Raw genomic sequence first — 17,605 nt, forward strand, 5'->3', positions numbered from 1 at the left:
TGGCTGCATATCTGGGCTGTTGAACAGACATTCAGTCTAAAACTAATTTCACGTCTTATCGGGACCGTCAGTCAAATTCACCTCAGCTCATTAATCCAGGATGAATATTGTCAGATTGTCAACTGGGACAACTGGCTTCACTGCGGTACTTGAGGGAGGGAAACCTGCTAACCACAGCTGGTCTGGTCTCCATCTGAGTTCCCTAACAGAGTAGCTGACTTGTCATATTCATAGAAAAGTACAGTACAGAAACAGGCCCTTTGGCCCATCTATTCCATGCCAGACTACTGAAGCTGCCTATTCCCACTGACCTGCACTGGGCCATGGCGCTCTATACCCTTACCATTCATGTATCTATCCAGACTTCTCTTCACCGCTTGTACCACTCGCACTTCTCGCTCGTTCCACACTCTCACCACCCCCTGAGTGAAGAGTTTCCCCTCATTTACCCTATCTATACACCTTATATTTTTGTGTACCTCTGTCAAACCACCCTTCAATCTTCTGCGTTCCAAGGCATAAAGTCCTAACCTGTTCAGTCTTTCCTTATACCTCAGGTCCTCCAGTTCCAGCAACATACTTCACAACCTGCTTCACCTCTGTCCTCGAAGTAGGTGATCGGATCTGCACACAGTACTGAAAACTAGGCCTGACCAACGTTTTATACACGTTGAACACCATATTTCACGTCCTGTACTCAATATTTTCATTTATGAAGGCTCGTGTGACAAATACTTTCTGTCCAATCTATCAACCTTTGCTGCCACTTTTAATGATTATGGACCTGTTCTCTCAGATCACTTCGCTCTACCGCACTCCTCAGTGCCCTACCGGTCACTGTATAAGACTGACCCTGCTTGGTCCTTCCAAAGTGCAACATGTCGCACTTGTCTGTATTAAATTGCATCCGCCATTTTCAGCCCATTTCTCAGCTGGTTTAGACACCACTGCAAGGTTTGGTAGTCTTCCTCACTCTCCACTCTTGGTGTCATCTGCAAATTCGCTGATCCAGTTAACCACATTTTCACCCAGATCATTGATATAGATGACAAACAACATCGGATCCAGCACCGATCCCTGTGGCACAGCACATATTACAAACTCCCAGTCAGAGATTCAACAGTCTCTAACCACTCTCTGCCTTCTTCCAAAAAGCCATTGTCTAATCCAAATTACCAGTTTACCTTGAGTGCTGAGCAACTGCACTTTCTTGACCACCCTCCCTTGCGGTGCCTTGTCAAATGTCGTGCTAAAGTCCATTCAGACAACACCCACTTCCTTCCATTCATCAACTTTCCCGGTAACTTCCTGGTTCAACATTCAGATTGGTTAGACAGGAACTACCACGCACAAAGCTGATATCGCATGACACCAAAAATCAATAGGTTGTCCTGAAAGGACATATATATCACAAGAACCTTTTGGTAAGCACTTTACATTATTAGCCAGCACCCCTTCATATTTCATATTCTCTCTACTTACGGCTTTTCGTTGCTTTCTGCTGGTTAGTAAAAGCCTCCCAGTCCTTCTGTTTTCCACTATATTTTGCTATACTCTATACCCTCTCCTTTGCTTTTCTGCTGCATTGACTTCCTCGTCAGCCACGGTTGATCATCCTGCCTTTGGAATAATTCTTCATATTTGGGATTATCTACCTCTACCTGTGCCTTCTGAATCGCTTTCAGAATCTTCATCTATTCCTAGTCATAGTCATAGTCATACTTTATTCCTGCTTGGTTGTTGCCTCTTCCAATTTATTTTTGCCCAGCTCCTCTCTCATTTCTCTGTAATTCATTTATTCCAGTGTGAACTGATACATCTAACTTTTACCTTCTCCCTCTCAAACTGCAGTGTCAGTTCTGCTATTTTATGATCGCTGCCTCTTAGGGGTTTATTTACCTTAAGCTTCCCAATCAAATCTGGTGCAATACACAACACTGAATCCAGATTTGCCTTTCCTATAGTGGACTCAACCATAGGCTTCTCTCAAAAGCCATCTCATAGGCATTCTATAAATTCCCTCACTTGGGATTCAGCACCGACCTGATTTTCCAAAGCTACCTGCATATTGAAATTCCCCATGACTATTTTAACATTGAAATCTTTACATGCCTCTTCTCTCTCCCACTGGAATGTGTATCCCACATCCTGGTTACTGTTCCATCAGGGTCATTTTCTTTCCTACACAGTATCTTAACAACTACACCGTCCAATCTGCTATCACTTCTTTAGAAGCACATTTCATTTTTTATGACAACAGAGTCAACCCAACCCTTTCACCCACCTGCCTCTCCTTTCGATTAAATATTTATCCTTGGATGTGAGCACCCAAATATGATCTTTCAGCCACGATTCAGTGATGCCCACCATCCATTTTTTGCTCCCTCGCTCTCCCTCTCTTCCGTTCTTGTTGTCACATCTTTTTGATGTAATGTTACACATTGATGGATAAGTAAATTAATCACGTTGAATATACTGCAGGGTGTCAGTAGATCCTTATTCTTTCACAATATTGATTTAGAAGTTCCCTCAGCTAGAGTTTCTTTGTTAACGACTGAACCCAGGGAGGATCAGGCAACAGCCCAGTGACTGTATCATTTCTGAAGCTACTGGGACCATGAACAGATATTTTCCTGCACATTCTCCATGTCTGTCTGTATGTCTGCTTCACAGTAAATTTATTACTTTCCTTTTCTAGAAAGTCACTGAACTGACAGAGAAGGGAAACCGGACAGAGAGTTCCAGACTCTTCCTCAGTTTGGTGATGGGTAAAGGCTCCCGGGCCCGGAGGGCGATGTGGGAATCCTTTGTGACATGGAGGACTGAGTTACCGAAGTTGGACAGAATACTGAGGGAAATACAGGAGCTCGGTACGTTAAAAACATGCACTGAACACAAAGGCACATTGAAATAAACATTTTAGTTATTTTAATTATTTTAGCTCTGTTTCCATGGATTCTTTTTATATTTAAACAGGTCCTGATCCACAGGAATACATGAACATCGCCCAAGGGTTATCTGAATTACCCACTCAACTGATAGGTGAGTGATGAAATGCTCAGTTCAAACCACATCTCAAGTGTTAGTCTGTGACTTGGCAAAACCTGGGAATCAAAATTCACCATTAGCCATTCGCTGATCTCTGGATTGAAGTAACAATTCAAAGTATTTCTCTTTGCAGCCTGAATATTCTACATTTTATTTTTCCATTAATCCATCTGTTGGTTCTGCTGAAGCCTTCACTCCAGGTCCTAACGCTCTGGGAATGCCCACACACCCCAGGCAGGCTCCTGATACACTATACGACCCAGTCCAGGTGACTCTTCTATCTTCAGACCTTTCATCTTCCAAGCCCCTTTTCCTTTATAATAGCACAACACACAATTCTGTTCACTGGTGTTCATTACTTTTTGTAATTCCGCTAGTGACTTCTATAGAGTTTGTCTGGTATTTCCTTTTCACCCGTTACTGCAGCTACAACATCATTTTTCAGCGGTCCAATATCGAACCTCTCCTGTTTTTTTACTCTTTATATATCTGGGAAAGTTTAAAAAAAATACTTTGGTATCCTTTCTTATATTATTGACCATATGCTTGCATTTGCTGTACATTCATGTATATCTAACATAGTTGCCTTCAACATGACTCAGGTAGTAAATTCCAGGTACCAGAACTCTATGAAAAAAAAAACACTCACAATTGCTGTAAATTTCCCACATCTCATCTTAACCAAATGCCCTCTGATATTAGACACCAGTCTTATGTAAAAAAATAACAAACAAAATACAGGCTGTCGACCCAAACCTTATCTCTCAAACTTGTGTACCTCTGTCAGATCTCTATTCTAACTCCAGAGTAAACAAACCAAGTTTATCAAACCTCCACTTGTAGCACATGCCACCGAATCCAGGCAACACCCTGATAAACCTGTTCTGCACCCTCTCCAATCCTTCTAAAAGCTGGACAATCAGAAGTGAATACAATACTCCAGATGCACCCTAAAATCATAAGACTTAGGAGCAGAATTAAGCCAATCGGCTCAGTGATTTTGCTACGCAAATCCTCTCAACCCCATTATCCCGCCTTCTGTAAATGTTGACGCTCTTCCTAATCAGGAACATATCAACCTGCATTTTAACTATATCCAATGACGTGTCTTCCTCAGCAGTCTATGACAATAATTTCACAGATTCACCGCCCGCCAGCTAAGATGTTTCTCCCAGTGTGCATCCCCGCCAGCGAGAATAATTCCCCACAGTTCCCAAGCATATTAATTTTCTGTATGAGCCTCCCATGTGGGACCTTGTCAAAGACTCTACCAATATACAAGTAGACCTGTGACTAGTGGTGTGCCACAGGGATCAGTGCTGGGTCCATTGTTATTTGTCATCTCTATCAATGATCTGGATGATAATGTCGTAAATTGGATCAGCAAATTTGCTGATGATACAAATATTGGAGGTGTAGTGGACAGTGAGAAAGGTTTTCAAGGCTTGCAGAGGGACTTGGACCAGCTGGAAAAATGGGCTGAAAAATGGCAGATGGAGTTTAATACAGACAAGTGTGAGGTATTGCACTTTGGAAGGACAAACCAAGATAGAAGATACAGGGTAAATGGTAAGGCACTGAGGAGTGCAGTAGAACAGGTATCTGGGAATACAGATACAAAATTCTCTAAAAGTGGCGTCACAGGTAGATAGGGTCGTACAGAGAGCTTTTGGTATATTGGCCTTTATTAATCAAAGTATTGAATATAAGCTGAATTTTATGATGAGGTTGTATAAGGCATTGGTGAGGCCGAATCTCGAGCGTTGTGTTCAGTTTTGGTCAACAAATTACAGGAAGGATATTAATAAGGTCGAAAGAGTGCAGAGAAGGTTTACAAGGATGTTGCTGGGCCTTGAGAAACTCAGTTACAGAGAAAGGTTGAATAGGTTAGGACTTTATTCCCTGGAGCATAGAAGAATGAGGGGAGATTTGATTGAGGTATATAAAATTATGATGGGTATAGATAGAGTGAATGCAAGCAGGCTTTTTCCACCAAGGCAAGGAGAGAACAAAACCAGAGGAGATGGGTTAAGGGTGAGGGGGGAAACGTTTAAAGGGAAAATTAGTGGGGGCTTCTTCACACAGAGTGGCGGGAGTGTGGAATGAGCTGCCAGACGAGGTGGTAAATGCGGGTTCTTTTTTAACTTTTAAGAATAAATTGGGCAGATTGCAGACAAGCGTGACGTGTTGCACTTTGGAAAGACCAAGCAGGGCCGGTCTTATACAGTTACCAGTAGGGCACTGAGGAGTGCGGTAGAGCAAAGTGATCTGGGAATACAGGTCCATAATCATTAAAAGCTTTGGATGGGATTTGCGTCTTGACAACTTGATTGAGTTCCTGCAGGATGTGACAAAGGTGATGGATGAAGTTACACATGGATGTTGTTTAGAAACCATAGAAACCATAAAAAAAACTACAGGCCAGAAACAGGTCTTTTGGCCCTTCTTGGCTCTGCTGAACCCCAAACCACCTCAAACATTCTCTCTTTCATACTGCCATGGGGCGGAAGATATAAAGACTGAAGGTGTGTACCACCAGCCTCAGGGACAGCTTCAATACTGCATTTATAAGACTACTGAATGGTCACCTACTATGTTATTATTGGCTCTTAATAATATTAAGACAATTATATAATTGTAGCATCGTGCATCCGGTAACTAATAACAACTCACTTAGATAACCACAATATACTCACAGGACAGCAGAAAAAATACCGTTCGGTTATGAACAACAGATAACAGATTATGTAATTCTATTTCAAAACCTGTGGAAAGCAGAAATCTTTCAGTGTAATATTGTCTATCAAAAAACATTTGATTCTCTCCCTCACATGGTTAAGAGAAGTTCCAAATAGATATAAAATTCATCCAATACTTGTGAAATTTCTACAACATCTGATGAATCATTGGCATAAAATAATCGTCCTATTAACAACCACAAAGGGACAACCACCATTATCAAAATTGAGGGATTTTCCAGAGCGACTCACTAAGGCCAGTATGGTTCTGTTTGGCTTTAAACCTGCTCATAATTTACTGAAACGGACAAAAATCAGGTAAAAATACGAATTATACGTTTGCACAGCTATACATTGATGATTTGAAATTACTTGCTCTTGCATCAGCAAAGCTAAAACAAATATTTCAAATAATGGAACTAACTTCTAAAGATATAAGCATGAACTTTAGACTAGAAAAGTACAGAACATGAAACATAAAGAAAGGTGCAATAGAGCCAGTAGAATATCAAACAGAGCATCAGGGGACAATACAACAGAATATGAAACATATACTTAGGATATCAATAAGCAAAGAAAATAGATAATCGTGTGATAAAGGAAAACCTTCCAACAAAATTTACTTCAAGGCTGAAGAAAATCTGAATTTACATCAAGGATCAAGAAAATCTGCCAAACAGAGCTGAACAGTAAAAATATAACAAAGGTAGTATACACTCACTATGCCCATATTGACGTATAATTTTGGTATAATATCCTGGTCTGAAACAGATCTGGAAAATATGCCAAGAAAAATAAGAACTTAAATGACAGTTTCTAGAAAACGCCATGTGCACTGGATCACACTTAGATTGATATGAATGAGGACAGTATGAGTACGATGAATAACAGATCTAAAAAAATGAGACAACAGCCAGATAAAAATTCTCAGAATCAGGGTTAATATCACAGACACATGTCGTGAAAACTGTTTTTCTGCACCAACAGCACAATTACAGTAAAGTGTGTGCGGTGAGCGTGTATATATGTGTACAATTGTAGAAATAGATTTGTATCAACGTGAATTAATCAGTCTGATGTCCTGGTGGAAGAAGTTGTCCCGGAGCCTGTTGGTCCTGGCTTTTATGCTGTGGTACCGTTTCCCGGATAGTAGCAGCTGGAACAGGTTGTGGTTGGTGAGACTTGGGTTCAGAATGATCCTTTGGGTCCTTTTTACCCCGTCTCTGAAAAGCCCTGAATAGTGGGAAGTTCACGTCTACAGATGCACTGGGCTGTCCGCACCGCTCTCTGCAGAGCCCTGCGATTGAGAGAAGTACAGTTCCCATACCATGTAATGATGCAGCCAGTCAGGATGCTCTCAACTGTGCCCCTGTAGAAAATCGTTAGCATTTGGGGGCCCATCCCAAACTTCCTCTACCATCTGAGGTGAAAGAGATGCTGTTGTGCCTTTTTCACCACGCAGCCGGTGTGCACAGACCATGTGAGATCCTCAGTGACGTGAATGCCAAGGAAATTAAAGCTGTTCACCCTCTCAGCCCCAGATCCATTGATGTCAATAGAGGTTAGCCTGTCTCCATTCCTCTTGTTCTTGCGACATTGCGACCAGCTCCTTTGCTTTTGCGACATTGAGGGAGAAGTTGTTCTCCTGACACCACTGTGTCAGGGTGATGACTTCTATGTAGGCTACCTCGTTATTATTTGAGATTTGGCCAATCCATATAGTATCGTCAGCAAATTTAATTAGCAGATTGGAGCTGTGGGTGGCGACACAGTCATGTGTATACAGAGAGTAAAGGAGGGAGCTTAGGACACAGCCCTGAGGGGCACCTACATCGAGTGTCGGAGGGGCAGAGGTGAGGGAGCCCACTCTTACCGTCTGCTGGCAATCTGACAGGAATTCCACGATCAAGCTGCACAAGGCAGGGTCAAGGCCGAGGTCTCTGAGCTTCTTGTCAAGCCTGGAGGGAATGATGGTGTTGAATACTGAACTGTAGTCCGAGAACAGCATTCTCACATAAGCATCACTCTTCTCCAGATGTTTAGAGGCACTGGCTGTCCACTGTATCTATTCTTCTTAATAGCTTATACACCTCTATCATGTCTCTTCTCATCCTCCTCCTCTCCAAAGAGTAAAGCCCTAGCTCCCTTAATCTCTAATCATAATCCATAATCTCTAAACCAGGCAGCATCCTGGTAAATCTCCTCTGTACCCTTTCCAATGCTTCCACATCCTTCCTATAGTGAAGCGACCAGAACTGGACACAGTACTCCAAGTGTGGCCTAACCAGAGTTTTATAGAGCTGTATCATTACATTGCGACTCTTAGACATTATCCCTCGACTTATGAAAGCCAACAACCCATAAGCCTATCTACCTGTGAGGCAACTTTCAGGGATCTGTGGACATGTACCCCAGATCCCTCTGCTCCTCCACACTACCAAGTATCCTGCCATTTACTTTGTATTCTGTCTTGGAGTTTGTCCTTCCAAAGTGTACCACCTCACACTTCTCCGGGTTGAACTCCATCTGCCACTTCTCAGCCCATTTATGCATCCTATCAATATCTCTCTGCAATCTTCGACAGTCCTCTACACTATCTACAACACCACCAACCTTTGTGTCATCTGTAAACTTGCCAACCCACCCTTCTACCCCCACCTCCAGGTCGTTAATAAAAATCATGAAAATTAGAGGTCCCAGAGCAGATCCTTGTGGGGCACCACTAATCACAACCCTCCAATCTGAATGCACTCCCTCCACCACCACCCTCTGCCTTCTGCAGGCAATCCAATTCTGAATCCACCTGGCCAAACTTCCCTGGATCCCATGCCTTCAGACTTTCTGAATAAGCATACTGTGTGGAACCTTGTCAAATGCCTTACTAAAATTCATGTAGATCACATCCACTGCACTACCCTCATCTATGTGCCTGGTCACCTCCTCAAAGAACTCTATCAGGCTTGTTAGACACGATCTGCCCTTCACAAAGCCATGCTGACTGTCCCTGATCAGACCATGATTCTCTAAATGCCCATAAATACTATCTCTAAGAATCTTTTCCAACAGCTTTCCCACCACAGACGTAAGGCTCATTGGTCTATAATTACCCGGACTATCCCTACTACCTTTTTTGAACAAAGGCACAACATTCGCCTCCCTCCAGTCCTCTGGTACCATTCCTGTGGACAACGAGGACATAAAGATCCTAGCCAGAGGCTCAGCAATCTCTTCCCCCACCTAATGGAGAAGCCTGCGGAATATTCTGTCTAGCCCAAGGGACTTATCCATCCTAATGTATTTTAACAACTCCAACTCCTCCTCTCCCTTAATATCAACATGCTCCAGAACATCAACCTAACTCATATTGTCCTCACCATCATCAAGTTCTCTCTCATTGGTGAAAACTGCAGAGAAGTATTCATTGAGCACCTCACTCACTTCCACAGCTTTCAGGCACATCTTCCCACCTTTATCTAAATGGACCTACCTTCACTCCTGTCATCCTTTTGTTCTTCACATAAGTGAAGAATACCCCAGAAGAGATCCCAATGATCCAAACCCCCTGCTCCCTGCACCAACTTCTCAGCCACGCATTCAACTGCCATCTCCTCCAATTCTTACCATCACTGTCACGTAGCACTGGCAGCAATCCTGAGAACGCCACCCTTGAGGTCCTGTTCTTCAGCCTTCTGCCTAGTTCCCGAAACTCACACTTCAGGACCTCATCCCTCTTCCTGCCTATGTTGTTGGTGCCAACATGTACCACGACTTCTGGTTGCTTTCCCTCTCATACCAGGATGTCGTGCACCCGGTCAGAGACATCCTGGACCCTGGCACCCGGGAGACTACAAACCATGCGGCTGTCCTTCTCACGTCCACAAAATCTCCTGTCTGCTCCCCTGACTATAGAGTCTCCAATGACGACAGCTCTCCTCTTCTCCGTCCCACCCTTCTGCACCACAGGGTCAGACTCAGTGCCAGAGGCCCTGCCACCGTGGCTCACACCCGGTCGGTTGTCCCCACCAACAGTATCCAGAATGGTGAACATATTATTGAGGGAAATGGCCACAGGGGTGCTCTGCACTGCCTGTCTGCTCACCTTCACTTTCCCCCCTCTGACCGTCACCCAACGACCTGCTTCCGACAGCCTTGGTGTGACTACCTCCCTGAAGCTCTCATCTATGACTGCCTCATTCTCCCTTATGAATCGAAGGTCATCCAGCTGCTCTAGATTCCTTCCAGATCGCCAAGATCTTGACACACTGTGAGACCGCACAGACCCCTGATAGTGTCCTGAGACACTCTGAGACCCACGCACCCCTGACAACATCCTGTCACGCTGTCAGACCCCACACACCCCTGGCCGGCTCCTGACACACTGTGAGACCGGACACAAACCTGAGAGGGTCCTGACACACTGTGAGACCCGACACACCACTGGCAGGGTCCGGACACACTGTAAGACCCCACACAACCTGGACTCGGTCCTCACACACTGTGAGACCCCACACACTCCCAAAAGGGTCCAGACACATCGTGATACCTCAAACACCCCTGGCCGGCTCCTGACACACTGTGAGACCCCACACACCCCTGCCAGGGAACTGGCACACTGTGAGACCTTACACACCCCTGGCCGGCTCCTGACACACTGTATGAGACCCCACACACCCCTGACAGGGTCCTGACACACTGTGAGACCCAACACACCCCTGACAGGGTCCTGATGCACTGTGAGACCCTACACCCCTCTGACAGGGTGCTGACACACAGTGAGATCCCACACACACCTGACAGGGTCCTGACACATTGTGATACCTCAAACACCACTGACAGGGTCCTGACACACTGTGAGACACCACACATCCCTGAGGGAGACCTGGCACACTGTGAGACCCCACACACCCCTGACAGGGTCCTGATGCACTGTAAGACCCTTCACCCCTCTGACAGGGTGCTGACACACAGCGAGATCCCACACACTCCTGACATGGTCCTGACACACTGTGAGACGCAACATACCCCGGACAGGGTCCTATAGAAAATAGACAAGAGACAATAGGTGTAGGAGTAGGCCATTCGACCCTTCGAGCCTGAACCGCCATTCACTGTGATCATGACTGATCATCCACAATCAGTATCCAGTTCCTGCCTTATCCCCATAACCTTTGATTCCACTATCTTTAAGAGCTCTATCCATCTCTTTCTAAAAAACATCCAGAGACTTGGCCTCCACTGCCTTCTGGGGCAGAGCATTCAATATATCCACCACTCTCTGAGTGAAAAAGTTTTTCCTCAACTCCATTCTAAATGGCCTACCCTTTATTCTTAAACTGTGGCTTTTGGTTCCGGACTCACCCATCAGCGGGAACATGCTTCCTGCCTCCAGCATGTTCAATCCCTTAATAATCTTATATGTTTCAATAAGATCCCCTCTCAGGCTTCTAAATTCCAGAGTATACAAGCCCAGTCACTCCAATCTTTCGACATATGACAGTCCCGCCATCCCGGGAATTAACCTTGTGAACCTACGCTGCACTCCCTCAATAGCAAGAATGTCCTTACTCAAATTTGGAGACAAAAATTGCACACAGTACTCCAGGTGTGGTCTCACCAGGGCCCTGTAAAACTGCAGAAGGACCTTTTTGCTCTTGTACTCAATTCCCCTTGTTATGAAGGCCAGCATGCCATTAGCTTTCTTCGCTGCCTGCTGTACTTGCATGCTTACTTTCACACTGATGACACTCTGTGAGACCCCACACACCCCTTACAGGACCCTGATACACTGTGAGACCCCACACACCCCTTACAGGACCCTGACACACTGTGAGACCCCACACACCCCTGACAGGATCCTGACACACTGTGAGACCCCACATACCCCTGACAGGGTCCTAACACACTGTGAGACCCCACACACCCCTGACAGGGTCCAAGCACTCTGTGAGATCCCCACACCCTTGAAAGGATCTTGACACACGGTGAGACCTGACATACCCCTGACGGTGTCGTGACACACTGTGAGACCCCAAACACACCTGACAGGTTCCTGACAAACTGTGAGACCCCACACACCCGTGACAGGGTCCTGACACACTGTGAGACCCCACACTCCCCTGACAGGGTCAGGACAAGCTGTGACGCCCCACACACACCTGACAGGACACTGACACACTGTGAGACTCCACACACACCTGACAGGACACTGACACACTGTGAGACCCCACACACACCTGACAGGACACTGACACACTGTGAGACCCCACACACCCCTGACAGGGTACAGAAACACTGTGAGACCCCGAACACCCTGACAGGGTCCTGACAAACTGTGATACACACACACCGCTCACAGGGTCCTGGCACACTGTGAGACTCCACACACCCCTGACAATGTCCTGTCACATTGTCAGACCCCACACACTACTGACAGGGTTCTGACACACTGTGAGACCCCCCACACACCTGACAGGGTTCTGACACACTGTGAGACGGCACGCACACCTGACAGGGTCCTGACACACTGGAAGACGCCACACGGACCTGACACACTGTGAGACACCACACACCCCTGACAGGACCTGACACACTGTGAGACCCTACACACACCTGACAGGGTCCTGACACACTGTGGGATCCCACACACTCCTGACATGGTCCTGACACACTGTGAGACCCCACAGGCCCCAAAAGGGTCCTGACACACTGTGAGACGCCACACACCCCAAAAGGATCCTGACACATTGTGAGACCCCACACACCCAGGATAGGGTCCTGGGAGACTGTGAGATCCGACACACCCCTGAGAGGGTCCTAACACACTGTGAGACCCCACAGGCCCCAAAAGGGTCCTGACACACTGTGAGACCCCACACACTATTGACACGGTCCTGACACACTGTGAGACTCCACAGGGACCTGACACACTGTGAGACCCCACACATCCCAACAGGGTCCTGACACATTGTGAGACACCACACACCCCAAAAGGTTCCTGACACATTGTGATACCCCACACACCCAGGATAGGGTCCTGAGAGACTGTGAGATCCGACACACCCCTGAGAGGGTCCTAACACACTGTGAGACCCCACAGGCCCCAAAAGGGTCCTGACAGATTGTGAGACGGCATACACGCCTTACAGGGTTCTGAAGCACTGTGGGACCCCACACACTCCTGACAGCGCCCTGACCCACGGTGGACGCCACACACACACACCTGACAGGGTCCTGACACACATTGCGATCCCACACACCCCTGGCAGGGTCCTGATGCACTTTGCGATCCCACACAACCCTGGCAGGGTCCTGACGCACTGTGAGACCCCACAGGCCCCAAATGGGTCCTGACAAATTGTGAAACGGCACACACGCCTGACAGGGTTCAGAAACACTGTGGGACCCCACTCACACCTGAGGGGTCCTGACACACTGTGAGACCCCACACACCATGGATAGGGTCCTGACAGACTGTAAGATCCGACACACCCCTGAGAGAGTCCTGACACACTGTGAGACCCCACAGGCCCCAAAAGGATCCTGACACACTGTAAGACCCCACACACTCCTGGCAGGGACTTGATGCACTGTGAGACACCATACACTCCTGACAGCATCCTGACACACATTGCGATCCCACACACATCTGAGAGTGTTCTGACACACAGTGAGACCCCACACACCCACGACCAGATCCTGACACAGTGTGAAACCCCACAAACCACTCACCGTGTCCTGACACACTGTGAAACCCCACACAACCCTGGCAGGGTCCTAACACACTGTGAGACCCCACACACCACTGACAGCGTTCTGACACGCATTAAGATCCCACACACGCCTGAGAGGGTCCAGACACACCGTCAGACCTAACACACCCCTGGCAGCGTCCAGACACACTGTAAGACCTCATACACACCAAAAGGGTCCTGACACATTGTGAGACACCACAAACCCCAAAAGGTTCCTGACGCATTGTGAGATCCCACACACCTCAGGCAGGGTCCTGATACACATTGCGATCCCACACAACCCTAGCAGGGTCCTGACGCACTGTGAGACCCCACACACCCTGGATAGGGACCTGACACACTACGAGACCGCACACACCACTGACAGGGTCCAGACACAAATTGTGATCCCACACACATCTGAGAGGGTTCTGACACACTGTGAGACCCCACACACCCCCGACAGGATCCTGACACACTGTGAGACCTCAAACAACCATGACAGGGTCCTGACACACTGTGAGACCCCAAACAACCCAGGCAGGGTGCTGACACACTGTGAGACCCCACACACCACTAACAGGGACCTGTCACACTGTGAGACCCCACAAACCACTGAAGGGTCCTGACACACTATGAGACCACACACACCCCTGATAGGATCGTGACACACCACACGACACCACACACACATGAAAGGGTCCTGACACACTGTGAGACTGCACACACCCCTGACTGGGCCCTGACACACTGTCAGACCACTCACACCTCTGATGGTGACCTGACACACTGTGAGACCCCACACACCCCTGACAGGGTGCTGATACACAGCGAGACCCTACACAACCCTGACAGGGTCGGGACACACTGTGGGATCCCACACACTCCTGACATGGTCCTGACACACTGTGAGACCCCACAGGCCCCAAAAGGGTCCTGACACACTGTGAGATGCCACACACCCCAAAAGGATCCTGACACATTGTGAGACCCCACACACCCAGGATAGGGTCCTGAGAGACTGTGAGATCCGACACACCCCTGAGAGGGTCCTAACACACTGTGGGACCCCACAGGCCCCAAAAGGGTCCTGACACATTGTGAGATGCCACACATACCTGACAGGGTCCAGACACACTGTGAGACCCCGCACTCCCCTAACAGGGTCGTGACACTCTGTGAGACCCCACACAGTATTGACACGGTCCTGACACACTGTGAGACCCCACAGAGACCTGACGCACTGTGAGACTCCACACACACCAGACAGGGTCCGGATAACTGTGAGACCCCACACACCCTAGATAGTGTCCTGACAGACTGTGAGATCCGACACACCCCTGAGAGAGTCCTGACGCACTGTGAGACCGCACAGGACCCAAAAGGATCCTGACACACTGTAAGACCCCACACACCCCTGACAGGGACTTGACGCACTGTGAGACGCCACACACTCCTGACTGCGTCCTGACACACATTGCGATCCCACACACATCTGAGAGGGTCCAGACACACCGTGAGACCTAACACACCCCTGACAGCGACCTGACACACATTGCGATCCCACACACATTGAAAGGGTTCTGACATACTGTGAGACCCCATACACCCCTGGCAGCGTCCAGACACACTGCGAGACCCCACACACCCCAAAAGGGTCCTGACACATTGTGAGACCCCACACACCCCAGAATGTTCCTGACACATTGTGAGACCCCACACACCCAGGATAGGGTCCTGAGGGACTGTGAGATCCGACACACCCCTGAGAGGGTCCTAAAACACTGTGAAACCCCACAGGCCCCAAAAGGGTCCTGACACATTGTGAGACGGCACACACGCCTGACAGGGTTCAGAAACACTGTCGGACCCCACACACCCCTGACAGCGACCTGACCCACTGTGGACGCCACACACACCTGACAGGGTCCTGACACACATTGCGATCCCACACATCCCTGGCAGGGTCCTGACGCACTGTGAGACCCCACAGGCCCCAAAAGGGTCCTGACACACTGTGAGACCGCACACACCAGACAGGGTCCGGACACACTGTGAGACCCCACAGGCCCCAAAAGGATCCTGACACACTGTAAGACCCCACACACTCCTGGCAGGGACTTGACGCACTGTGAGACGCCACACACTCCTGACAGCATCCTGACACACATTGCGATCCCACACACATCTGAGAGTGTTCTGACACACAGTGAGACCCCACACACCCACGACCAGATCCTGACACAGTGTGAAACCCCACAAACCACTCACCGTGTCCTGACACACTGTGAAACCCCACACAACCCTGGAACGGTCCTGACACACTGTGAGACCCCACACACCCCTGACTGGGCCCTGACACACTGTCAGACCACTCACACCTCTGACGGTGACCTGACACACTGTGAGACCCCACACACCCCTGACAGGGTGCTGACACACAGCGAGACCCTACACACCCCTGACAGGGTCCGGACACACTGTGGGATCCCACACACTCCTGACATGGTCCTGACACACTGTGAGACCCCACAGGCCCCAAAAGGGTCCTGACACACTGTGAGACGCCACACACCCCAAAAGGATCCTGACACATTGTGAGACCCCACACACCCAGGATAGGGTCCTGAGAGACTGTGAGATCCGACACACCCCTGAGAGGGTCCTAACACACTGTGGGACCCCACAGGCCCCAAAAGGGTCCTGACACATTGTGAGATGCCACACATACCTGACAGGGTCCAGACACACTGTGAGACCCCGCACTCCCCTAACAGGGTCGTGACACTCTGTGAGACCCCACACACTATTGACACGGTCCTGACACACTGTGAGACCCCGCACTCCCCTAACAGGGTCGTGACACTCTGTGAGACCCCACACACTATTGACACGGTCCTGACACACTGTGAGACCCCACAGGGACCTGACAGGGTCGTGACACTCTGTGAGACCCCACACACTATTGACACGGTCCTGACACACTGTGAGACCCCACAGGGACCTGACAGGGACCTGACGCACTGTGAGACTCCACACACACCAGACAGGGTCCGGACAACTGTGAGACCCTACACACCCTAGATAGTGTCCTGACAGACTGTGAGATCCGACACACCCCTGAGAGAGTCCTGACGCACTGTGAGACCGCACAGGACCCAAAAGGATCCTGACACACTGTAAGACCCCACACACCCCTGACAGGGACTTGACGCACTGTGAGACGCCACACACTCCTGACAGCGTCCTGACACACATTGCGATCCCACACACATCTGAGAGTGTTCTGACACACAGTGAGACCCCACACACCCACGACCAGATCCTGACACACTGTAAAATCCCGCAAACCACTCACGGTGTCCTGACACACTGTGAAACCCCACACAACCCTGGCAGGGTCCTAACACACTGTGAGACCCCACACACCACTGACTGGGTCCTGACACGCATTAAGATCCCACACATACCTGAGAGGGTCCAGACACACCGTGAGACCTAACACACCCCTGACAGCGACCTGACACACATTGCGATCCCACACACATTGAAAGGGTTCTGACATACTGTGAGACCCCATACACCCCTGGCAGCGTCCAGACACACTGCGAAACCCCACACACCCCAAAAGGGTCCTGACACATTGTGAGACCCACACACCCCAGAATGTTCCTGACACATTGTGAGACCCCACACACCCAGGATAGGGTCCTGAGAGACTGTGAGATCCGACACACCCCGGAGAGGGTCCTAAAACACTGTGAAACCCCACAGGCCCCAAAAGGGTCCTGACACATTGTGAGACGGCACACATGCCTGACAGGGTTCAGAAACACTGTCGGACCCCACACACCCCTGACAGCGACCTGACCCACTGTGGACGCCACACACACCTGACAGGGTCCTGACACACACTGCGATCCCACACATCCCTGGCAGGGTCCTGACGCACTGTGAGACCCCAAACAACCCAGGCAGGGTTCTGACACACTGTGAGACCCCACACACCCCTAACAGGGACCTGTCACACTGTGAGACCCCACAAACCAGTGACAGGGTCCTGACACACTGTGAGACCACACACACCCC

General features: G+C 48.8%; 1 protein-coding gene across 1 annotated transcript in view; it reads left to right on the plus strand.

Annotated features, from left to right (window-relative positions):
• Positions 1-17,605, plus strand: part of LOC140208553 (NACHT, LRR and PYD domains-containing protein 3-like) — a 124,318-nt gene that overhangs the window by 56,186 nt on the left and 50,527 nt on the right. Inside the window, exons 6-7 of the mRNA XM_072277300.1 lie at positions 2,699-2,870; positions 2,977-3,042. Coding sequence (XP_072133401.1) covers positions 2,699-2,870; positions 2,977-3,042 — 238 coding nt within the window. The remainder of the gene's footprint in view (positions 1-2,698; positions 2,871-2,976; positions 3,043-17,605) is intronic.

Source organism: Mobula birostris, chromosome 13 (assembly GCF_030028105.1).
Source record: "Mobula birostris isolate sMobBir1 chromosome 13, sMobBir1.hap1, whole genome shotgun sequence".
Classification (NCBI taxonomy): Eukaryota; Metazoa; Chordata; class Chondrichthyes; order Myliobatiformes; family Myliobatidae; genus Mobula; species Mobula birostris.